We start from the raw sequence: 12,035 nt of genomic DNA, 5'->3' as shown, positions 1-12,035 counted from the left end.
GGCCGGACTGGTTCAATGTTTCTTGCAGAACTTATTGAAATGAACTTATTGCAAATCTTAAACCTGGAACTAACAAAGCTTAAATGATCGCCTATAAAAACAACATTACATTAAATAATCAGTTGCATTCATTTCTTATGGCTCTATCTGCAGCTTTCCAGACTCATTTCTTATGAGTACATTTTCCCACAGGCCAACAACAGCTTCAACAAAACTATTCCCCTCACAGAGAAAACCAAACATGCCCTGTTGTCCTGAGAGAGAAAGTGCAGAAGGAAGCATCCATTGAACTCAGTGTGCTGCTCTGTGATGCTAGCTCAGATACTTGGCATCTCATCTTGGGTGCAAGGTCATCAATGTTTGGGCTCAGGCTCTGAGCGGAGGAGACCCTCAGGATGGAGTGAAGGTGTGCGTGCAATATACCGGCGGGCCAGATCTAATAGGAATTAGAAATTATCCTGCGGGGACGAAATTAAATCCACCACGGGCCTGATTTGGCCCCCGGGCCTTGAGTTTGACACATGTGCTCTATAGCCTAACATTAGCCACCTTTAGCTTGTTTATGTATTGAGGCAGCCCCCTGGATGCTAACTTGGTCTACTTTAATACGTCATCACTGGGTTGTCTCCTCCTTTAATTGGCTGCTTAATTTTATGTTCGCCTGTCCTCTCTCTGACCTAAAGTTCTCCACCGTGGAGCTGCTACCGCTAACCCCATTAGCATCTCGCACACAGAACACGCTGCTCACCAGGCGCAGAACCTCCTTCCTCACAGACGAAGACAACAGGAAGTACATGACGGGGTCCAGGCAGCTGTTCAGGGCCGAGAAAAGCAATGCCACCTCGTTAGCTTTATCTGCCACGTCCCTCCAGATACACGCCGTATCTGTGATCTGCGTTTTTATGTAGAAAACCCGGACGATGTGATATGGGACGAAGCAGACGATGAAGAGGAAGAGGATGAAGAAGGACTTCCTGGCGGTGCGTTTGTATCGGGCGGCGTTGGGAAGGTCTGGTTTCTCCTTTGATCTCCTTTGGAGTTTGAGGGCGATCTTGGCGTAAGAAACCACCAGAGAGACAAAGACCAGCCAGAAGAGAACCAGCATGCAGATGTTGATGTAGGCTTTCCACTTCGCGTTGTGAAGGAGCTTGTAGTGGAAACATCTGGAGGCAGAAAACAGGGTCGAAATGAGTCAGGATAAATACTTTTATTGGCTGATAACTTGTCAAAAACATATCCCAGTCCACAGCCTTCCAGCATATTCAATCCTTGACCTATTTGCTTCAAAATCAGGCGTTTTGTTTAAAGACAGACATATTTTTCTAGTGTTATCAATCTGCAGACCACACTCAGGACGGACAGACGTGCAATAGATGTCGTGTGTAAATTGAAAAGATACTACATTTACAACATAGGTAGTCCAAATGCTTGGAAATGCATGTGTCTATGGTTAAGAAGCTGAATCCAGGTGGATGTCAACAATCCTCTGGGAATAACTACTTTTATTGGCTGATAACTTGTCGAAAAACATACTGCATTTCAGAGGAGAGTCTACAGCCAATCAGCGTCTTCAATCTCTGACTTAATTGCTTCACAACCAAGCGTTTTTTTTTAAAGACAGACCAAGATAAAGAATTGTTTATAGTGTTGCCAATCTGCAGACCGCACAGAAGCTGGTACATTTAAGTCTGTGCTTTTTACACTTTTATAAAATCCTTATTCCTAGTTTCTTAGGTATGTGTGCGAGGGTAAAGGTCGCACAGTTTAACATGTTTCTACATTATTCATTAAACAGGCAGTTTCAGGACTGAAGCTGTGAAAGAGCACAACTTTACTGGATCGATACAAAACTAATACTTCATTACCGTACTTAAGTTCATTTTTCTGGTATCAGTACTTTACTCCACTACTTATTTTTCTGAATACTTTCTACTTCTTACATTTTGAACACAAATACCTGTACTTTCTACTTCTCACATGTTGAACTCAAATACCTGTACTTTCTACTTCTTACATGTTGAACACAAATACCTGTACTTTCTACTTCTTTAAATTGTTGAACTCAAATACCTGTACTTTCTACTTCTTACATGTTGAACTCAAATACCTGTACTTTCTACTTCTTACATGTTGAACTCAAATACCTGTACTTTCTACTTCTTACATGTTGAACACAAATACCTGTACTTTCTACTTCTTACATGTTGAACTCAAATACCTGTACTTTCTACTTCTTACATGTTGAACTCAAATACCTGTACTTCTACTTCTTACATGTTGAACTCAAATACTGTACTTTCTACTTCTTACATGTTGAACTCTAAATACCTGTACTTTCTACCTTCTTACATGTTGAACTCAAATACCCTGTACTTTCTACTTCTTACATGTTGAACTCAAATACCTGTACTTTCTACTTCTTACATGTTGAACTCAAATACCTGTACTTTCTACTTCTTACATGTTGAACTCAAATACCTGTACTTTCTACTTCTTACATGTTGAACTCAAATACCTGTACTTTCTACTTCTTACATGTTGAACTCAAATACCTGTACTTTCTACTTCTTACATGTTGAACTCAAATACCTGTACTTTCTACTTCTTACATGTTGAACCAAATACCTGTACTTTCTACTTCTTACATGTTGAACAAATACCTGTACTTTCTACTTCTTACATGTTGAACTCAAATACCTGTACTTTCTACTTCTTACATGTTGAACTCAAATACCTGTACTTTCTACTTCTTACATGTTGAACCAAATACCTGTACTTTCTACTTCTTACATGTTGAACACAAATACCTGTACTTTCTACTTCTTACATGTTGAACTCAAATACCTGTACTTTCTACTCTTACATGTTGAACACCAAATACCTGTACTTTCTACTTCTTACATGTTGAACTCAAATACCTGTACTTTCTACTTCTTACATGTTGAACTCAAATACCTGTACTTTCTACTACTTACATGTTGAACACAAATACCTGTACTTTCTACTACTTACATGTTGAACACAAATACCTGTACTTTCTACTACTTACATGTTGAAAATACTTTCTACTTACCTGTACTTCCTTCTTACATGTTGAACACAAATACCTGTACTTTCTACTTCTTACATGTTGAACTCAATACCTGTACTTTCTACTTCTTACATGTTTGAACACAAATACCTGAACTTTCTACTTCTTACATGTTGAACTCAAATACCTGTACTTTCTACTACTTACATGTTGAACACAAATACCTGTACTTTCTACTTCTTACATGTTGAACTCAAATACCTGTACTTTCTACTTCTTACATGTTGAACACAAATACCTGTACTTTCTACTTCTTACATGTTGAACTCAAATACCTGTACTTTCTACTTCTTACATGTTGAACTCAAATACCTGTACTTTCTACTTCTTACATGTTGAACTCAAATACCTGTACTTTCTACTTCTTACATGTTGAACACAAATACCTGTACTTTCTACTTCTTACATGTTGAACAACCAAATACCTGTACTTTCTACTTCTTACATGTTGAACAAATACCTGTACTTTCTACTTCTTACATGTTGAACCCAAATACCTGTACTTTCTACTTTACATGTTGAACCCAAATACCTGTACTTTCTACTTCTTACATGTGAACACAAATACCTGTACTTTCTACTTCTTACATGTTGAACCCAAATACCTGTACTTTCTACTTCTTACATGTTGAACTCAAATACCTGTACTTTCTACTTCTTACATGTTGAACACAAATACCTGTACTTTCTACTTCTTACATGTTGAACTCAAATACCTGTACTTTCTACTTCTTACATGTTGAACTCAATACCTGTACTTTCTACTCTTACATGTTGAAACAAATACCTGTACTTTCTATCTTACATGTTGAACTCAAAATACCTGTACTTTCTACTTCTACATGTTGAACCAAATACCTGTACTTTCTACTTCTCACATGTTGAACCAAATACCTGTACTTTCTACTCTTACATGTTGAACCTCAAATACCTGTACTTTCTACTTCTCACATGTTGAACCAAATACCTGTACTTTCTACTTCTTACATGTTGAACTCAAATACCTGTACTTTCTACTTCTTACATGTTGAACAAATACCTGTACTTTCTACTTTCACATGTTGAACACAAATACCTGTACTTTCTACTTCTTACATGTTGAACCAAAACCTGTACTTTCTACTTCTCACATGTTGAACCCAAATACCTGTACTTTCTACTTCTCACATGTTGAACCCAAATACCTGTACTTTCTACTTCTCACATGTTGAACTCAAATACCTGTACTTTCTACTTCTACATGTTGAACCCAATACCTGTACTTTCTACTTCTACATGTTGAACTCAAATACCTGTACTTTCTACTTCTCACATGTTGAACTCAAATACCTGTACTTTCTACTTCTCACATGTTGAACTCAAATACCTGTACTTTCTACTTCTTACATGTTGAACTCAAATACCTGTACTTTCTACTTCTTACATGTTGAGCACAAATACCTGTACTTTCTACTTCTTACATGTTGAACACAAATACCTGTACTTTCTACTTCTCACATGTTGAACTCAAATACCTGTACTTTCTACTTCTTACATGTTGAACTCAAATACCTGTACTTTCTACTTCTTACATGTTGAACTCAAATACCTGTACTTTCTACTTCTCTCATTTCCCAAACAGCTGGTTCCTTTAGTCTGAATGTGTGTTTGATGCGTGATCATTATTCTTTAGAGTCATTGCCTATTGATTTGAACACGATCCGTGTATCCATCATTTCCTGGTCTTCTCTAAAGAAGAGGGACCAATGGAAACGTTGTCATGTTGCCGTTGTTCAGCATGGAAACATTCATTAGCTAACAATGACATTATTGTTCTATTAATATAAAGGGAGGTCAGGTACTCTTTAAAGCAGCTGCTAGTTATGGGTACTTTTTACTGAAGTACATTTCAAAGCCCTCTTTACTTTCACTTGAGTAAAGAAGTTTAGTCAGGACTTCTACTTTTATCAGAGTATTTTTAAACACGAGTATCTGTACTTCTACTTGAGTAAAGGATGTGTGTACTTCTACTTGAGGAAAGGATGTGTGTACTCTTGCCATCTCTGCTGCTTGGACCAATACAAATGAAAGTGGAATTCTGTGACCCACCTGTCTTGCTCAGAGTGGTTTTTCGACACCATGAGCACCGTGGTGAAAGTGAAGGCGATGATCCAAACCCCCGCACACAGAAACCAGCTCCCCCTGGTGGACCGCAGCCGGTACTGCACCCCCGTCCCTCTGTGGATCTTCAGGTACCGATCCACGCTGATCAGACCCAGCAAAGTGACGCTTATATACATGTTCATATAGAAAAAATTCCCTACTACTTTACACAGCGTGGGTCCAAGCGTCCACTCGTTCCCTCGGCTGTGATAAAAGATTCTGAACGGCAAACACACAACCAGCAACAGATCAGCGAACGCAACGTTTATGAGGAACACCCGCACAGAGTTTCTTCTTGAGCTAACGCAGAAGAAGACCCATAAAGCCACGAGATTCCCAACGAGTCCCAGGATGAAGATTATAGAGTAGAGAAACCGCCAAAAGGCTCTGAAGCGCCTTCGGATCCACACAGGACTCGTTGTCGGGATTTAGGAACCGTTGGGAGTCTGGGAAGAGATGTTTGTGGTCATGGTGGCTTCTGTGATGGTCGTTCCTAGAAAATAAAGAAACAGAAATGCTTTATTGTGGGGGATATTTACAGAGTTACAGCAGCAAAGGGACAGTGCCAGCTAAAATTAGACATTTAAGTACATTTGATTGTGTTGAAACTTTATACTAAGCCACTTAAAGTGAGTGCAATAAACCATGAAGATCAAACTCGGACAACGTAATCCTTCAAGTACATTTGCTTCAAAGCCATATTACTTTTAAGTGCTATTTTATTAGTCTCAATTTACCTAAATATAGTTAAGTACTACACGTTTGATCTATTAAGAGAAAAACATGTGCAATACTTTATTTGAGTTTTGGGTTTTTGTGACTGTTGCTCAATACACAAAATAATATACTAATAATAAAATAAAATGATGTTAAATAAGTTGAATTAAATTATATAAATATAATAACAATTACAATTATCATGAAATATTATAAAAGTATTACTTTAATTATATTAGTAATACATTATTTACTATGATTATTAGGTTAAATAAAAATCGTGATAATGTATTTTAATTATTATTATTATTATTATAGTAGAAATAAAAGACGGTTTACAAGCAAATAAATAAAATAATAACAACATACATTTAGAAAGTCCTAAGCCAAGAGGAGGAAGTAGGAGAAGACGGGTAGAGGATATAACAGAAATATACTACACACAGTTATGTTTCAAATAAGTTCAAATGGAAAAGAAAGATTAAAATATTGATTGAAAGTGCAAGAAAACAACATTGCAGCCAAAGTCCCAATACATTTTAAAATTAAATAAAGACTACGTAGATCAAAACACCTGGCAAGGAAATGGATTATTATACATTAAATAAACGTAAAAACATCAATGCTAAAATGACTTTAAAGGGCGATGAAGCCATCTAAGGTCTAGGCTGACAGAGATTAGCCATCACAGATAAACTCTGTATATCTTTGCATGTGATGCTATCTTGGAGTTATGTAAAAAACAGATGAGTTGCATGAAATGTTGCAATAGTGCTGCAGAATCATTCCATCAGAAACAGAAATGCAACCCTCAGCAGGAAGCCTCATCTTGCAGCTCACCCTCGAGCAAGAAGGATTAAAAGCCTTGTTGCTGATGTGTTAAAACTCTCACCGATATCATTGAAGGTCCACTTAAAACGACGTTCTTTCTTCTTTGCACTTCCTTCCCGTCTTTTTCCATCCAGTTTACCCCCTCGAGTTTTTTAATCCATCTGAAGACTCTCCAACATGTCCTCATAAGTTTCACGATTGCTTTCCCGTCTGTCATCGTGTGCAGAACTCTGTGTTTCATTCCACCGAATGTAACTCCTTTGGTTTCCTCTCTGTGCAGCAAACCTCCCCGCAGCGCCGAGGACAGAAATACCAACCGTTTCTAAAATGCAACGTGTGCTTTATGTACGGAGGAAAGTTAAAGCTGTGGTCAGCCCCGCCTCTTTCTGCCGAATTGAGATTGAGACAGAAGACAGGGAGGGGTTTGAGCAGATGACAGAGGCACCCACTGGTGATCTAAACACAGTCAGTGGTGGAAGTAGAACATCTACCTTACAGCAGCGTTAAGCTCCACATATGCTGCAACTCTGACCCCACTGAAGTCCAGGCTGAAGACTTTTCTGTTTGCCGATGCTCTTAATTGAACTATTCACATCTCACACGGCACTGTAACTTTTATTTCATGTTCCTTTTGTTATTCATGTTTTATGATCGATGCTTGTTAGGCTTTTTAAATGCCATTTTATAATATGTGTCTTAATGTCTGTCATGTTTTAAAGCACTTTGAATTGCCTTGTGTTGAAAGGTGCTGTGTAAATAAACGTGTCTTATATTGACCTTCATTAGTTCAGATAACATGTCATATTTATTTTTGAGGAGTTTAAAGAGAGACTTGGTTTTTGGTTGAAGAGGCCCTATCGTGCTCGCTGTGGCTTTTCCCTCTCCTGTTGTGTGTTATATACAGTAGGGTTTAGTGCATGTAAATGGTCTGCAAACGCTCAAATCCCTGTTTTCCCTCGAGGGGGGAGTTTGTGGACTCCTTTGTTTACTTCCTGAACATAGTGACATCACTACAGAACACTCACACTCCTATTGGCTAGCGCTCCAACACATTGTACCTGATAGGCTAAGGGGTGGGACATCTCTGAGCGGTTCTCCAATCACAACAGAGCCGGCCAGCTAACCAATCAGAGCAGACTGGGCTCTGGTTTCAGACAGAGGGTGAAAAGAGGTGCTGCAGCACAGGCAGTATGAGAACAATAAAGAGCTTTTTGAACATTAAAGCCGTGAAGACGAAGTCGATCTGTAGAACGAAATAATAATGAGAAAAATGGCCTTCTTTAATTTTGTGCAATATATAATGAAAAGTAACGATTAAGTAGCTTCCCCCCAGGGTTTGTAGTTATTAAACCATCCTCAGTACAATGTGACTTTGTGGGACTTTTTTTTCCAACCACCTAGGCTAGAAGCGCGTTCTGCTTAAATATAATTTGCAAGTCGATTAGTTTTTCCTCAAGGAATCCCTTGTATTTCTTCCCGTTTCTGTTCAATGTAGATAAATACCTTCTTGTTCAGACGCAAATCTCTTTAGTGAATCAGCACATTATATCTAACCCAACTGAGATCTGAATGTGCAATCTGTCCTTTCTGCATCCTCCCCTCCTGTGTGTAGAGGGTCGATGGTTTTGGGAGTTAGTGTCTTTCACATGTGTGTTCTTTTCCTGCTCTAATTTATAGGAGGGTGTCTCTCTCTAATCAGGACTAACAAGCCTTTAAAATGTCTCTCTCCTCTGCCTCTCCTCTGATCTAGTCTCTCTATCTCTCTCTCTCTCTCTCTCATCTCTCCTACCTCTCCCTCTCCTCTATCTCCTCTCTCTCTCTGGTTCTCAGCCTCACTGCGTGCTGCTCGCCTCCAAAGAGAACTCAGCTCCGGTGAAACTCGGAGGATTCGGAGTCGCCATCCAGCTGGGAGAGTCTGGGCTGGTGGCCGGAGGTACAGGACACACACCTGCACACACACACCTGCACACACACCTGCACACACATCGGCACACATACATTAATTGTGTTTATATATACATTTTTCTTATTACATTTTTGTTTTTGATTATTTCATTAATCAGGGATAGTGTACATTAATAAGAGTTAGGCCAATATAAACATTTTGTTAACTCTAGTCCATTGAAATGTTTTAAGATCACGCAAAAAACTAAAATAAACGTGAATTAAAATCTTTAAAAACATGCAGTATAGAGGCTCAAAATACAGGACATACATGCCCACAATAAAGACCAATGAAGAGTTTCTGACTTAAGGAGTGACTTCCAGTATTTCTCTGCAGAACCAGCCACTTCTGGCCTTTCTGTGTGACTCACCAGTGAAGCCTCAAAAGGAGCTAACAGCACTCTCTCTGAGGCCAAAAAACCCCTGACATTTGTTCATTAAACAATTAAAATAGGAGCGTGAGATAAGCTCAGTTTGAGGTGTTGTAAAAGTCCCAGTGTTGGTTAGGCCTCTATAAACACATTGCTGTTTTTATTGACCAATCAAATTAAAGTACCGACTCCAAAAGGTGTAGTAATCAAAACGTTTTGGACAGAGTTAGGAGACAAACAAGTCAATTAAATACCTTCATATATGTGTGTTTATTCCTTCGAGAAATCTACAGCTGCGGTGATTCATTCAAACTAAAAGAGGTCACTTTGAGGTCTCAGCAACACAGATTCTCTTCCCTTTGCACATTACAAACCAGAACATGACATTTAAGATTTAAACCTTGATGTGAATCACGTTATGAAGGAGAAGGAAATCCACCTTTAGTTCCTCTCTGGTTTTTAACAATGCATTCATAAAAAGGGATCAGATATTCTCCAAGTGCAGCAAAAACACTTCCTGATTCTCCAACGTCAGCTCTTTAACCTTATTTATTAAACACTTTCAACAAATATGCAGCCCAAAATGCTTCACATAAAGACTTACAGATGCCATAATAATATGTTGGGAGAAAGAGCAACATTTAAGAAGACGTTTGCAAGGCTTTAAGGTGGGCTAGGTAATTCACTTCAGAAACACTTGTTATATTCCATGGAATGCTCTAAACATCCCGATAGCAATGAATACATGAAATGCTTTGACAATAAATACATAACAACATATCATCAGTGGAAGCCGTGGCGCTGTAAAAAGCACGACCAATCATCTGAGCCGGCTAAAGTAACTGGATGGCCTACCTGCCTGTCAGCCTTCCATCTGGGCACAAACTTATCTCGTGCCCTCATTGGTCATGTGCGCGTTCGTGTGTGTTGGAGGAGGGGCTCTGAGGAAGTCTGAAGGAAGGGGCCGATCTGTTCCGGTTGCATACTTTCAAATTCTAGCGCACTCGAGCTGGTTTCTCCATTCTTACCTACCGTACCTTTAAATCTGCACTAAAAGTCAATAAATACACTAAAGATAAGGGAGTAAAGCTAAGAAATAATACCGTCACAAGGACCGATACACGAAAACATTCCTGCAATAACTCTATACAACAAATCTCCTCACACTGTACATTTTACATTTATGTTCAATTGAATATTAAATATTCCATTCCTTACACACTTAATGTATATATAATACCCTGCTTTATATTTTGTTACTGTACATTTGTATTTAAAAATGTATATTGATTTTTTTTTTGTAATGCTATTTTATTCTATTTGAGATGTTTACATTTTGGAATGTTTATTTCTAGTCTTTTAATTTCTCTTATGTACAATGCCTTGCCTTTTGATGCTGCTGCAACGCAAACATTTCCCAAATTGGGATCAATAAAGTACATCTTATCTTGTCTTAATATGATTTTAAATTCAATGGAAATAAATCTAGTTAAGGGACTATAAAAATGAAACATTTGCAGCAATGTGTGTTTCACTTGTCTGTGGATACTTATAGATGAGTACACTAGAAAGAGCTCTGAAAGAATATAATATGTTTATTGTACGGTTACGTGCCGCTTTACAGAAGCACGTTGCCCATAAACTACATGTCCCACAATGCATCTCATTTTGTGACATGACCACTGAAGAGACTTGCAATTATTTGCCGTGGACTACTGCTGTCAGACGTAGTTAATTATGAAGTTATTACCCTATCCGATAATATTCCAATGCAGAGGCAATAATGTAATATAATACATTATTTTATATATATATATATATATATATATGTATATTTATGTAGTCTTAAAGTTACAACCGGCCCTTTGAGTGCAACCATAATGTTGATGTGGCCCGCGATCAGAGATGTCAAAAGTAAACACATCCTTTACTCAAGTAGAAGTACAGATACTCGTGTTTAAAAATACTCTGGTAAAAGTAGAAGTACTGACTAAATGTCTTTACTCAAGTAAAAGTAAAGAGGCTTTGAAGTGTACTTCAGTAAAAAGTACCCATAACTAGCAGCTGCTTTAAAGAGTACCTGACCTCCCTTTATATTAATAGAACAATAATGTCATTGTTAGCTAATGAATGTTTCCATGCTGAACAACGGCAACATGACAACGTTTCCATTGCGGTCCCTCTTCTTTAGAGAAGACCAGGAAATGATGGATACACGGATCGTGTTCAAATCAATAGGCACGCAATGACTCTAAAGAATAATGATCACGCATCAAACACACATTCAGACTAAAGGAACCAGCTGTTTGGAAAATGAGAGAAGTAGAAAGTACAGGTATTTGAGTTCAAACATTTAAGAAGTAGAAAGTACAGGTATTTGAGTTCAACATGTAAGAAGTAGAAAGTACAGGTATTTGAGTTCACATGTAAGAAGTAGAAAGTACAGGTATTTGAGGTTCAACATGTTAGAGTAGAAAGTACAGGTATTGAGTTCAACATGTGAGAAGTAGAAAGTACAGGTATTTGGGTCAACATGTAAGAAGTAGAAAGTACAGGTATTTGAGTTCAACATGTGAGAAGTAGAAAGTACAGGTATTTGAGTTCAACATGTGAGAAGTAGAAAGTACAGGTATTTGAGTTCAACATGTGAGAAGTAGAAAGTACAGGTATTTGAGTTCAACATGTAAGAAGTAGAAAGTACAGGTATTTGAGTTCAACAATGTAAGAAGTAGAAAGTACAGGTATTGAGTTCAACATGTAAGAAGTAGAAAGTACAGGTATTTGAGGTTCAACTGCTAAGAAGTAGAAAGTACAGGTATTTGAGTTCAACATGTAAGAAGTAGAAAGTACAGGTATTTGGTTCAACATGTAAGAAGTAGAAAGTACAGTATTTGAGTTTCAACATGTGAGAAGTAGAAAGTACAGGTATTTGAGTTCAA

The 12,035-nt window shown here is 38.0% G+C and overlaps 1 protein-coding gene across 1 annotated transcript; it reads right to left on the bottom strand.

The window, feature by feature from the left end:
- Nucleotides 1–498: 498 nt before the first annotated feature.
- On the bottom strand, nt 499–5,933 carry LOC117561969 (probable G-protein coupled receptor 34). The gene is given in 4 exon segments (XM_034239708.1): nt 499–1,163; nt 5,180–5,604; nt 5,606–5,726; nt 5,917–5,933. Coding segments are annotated over 4 exon segments (1,113 nt in total). The 3' UTR covers nt 499–613.
- Between the last annotated feature and the right edge of the window lie 6,102 nt (nt 5,934–12,035).

This window comes from Gymnodraco acuticeps, unplaced genomic scaffold (genome assembly GCF_902827175.1).
Source record: "Gymnodraco acuticeps unplaced genomic scaffold, fGymAcu1.1, whole genome shotgun sequence".
Lineage (NCBI taxonomy): Eukaryota > Metazoa > Chordata > Actinopteri > Perciformes > Bathydraconidae > Gymnodraco > Gymnodraco acuticeps.
This window is presented reverse-complemented; position numbering and strand designations above follow the sequence as displayed.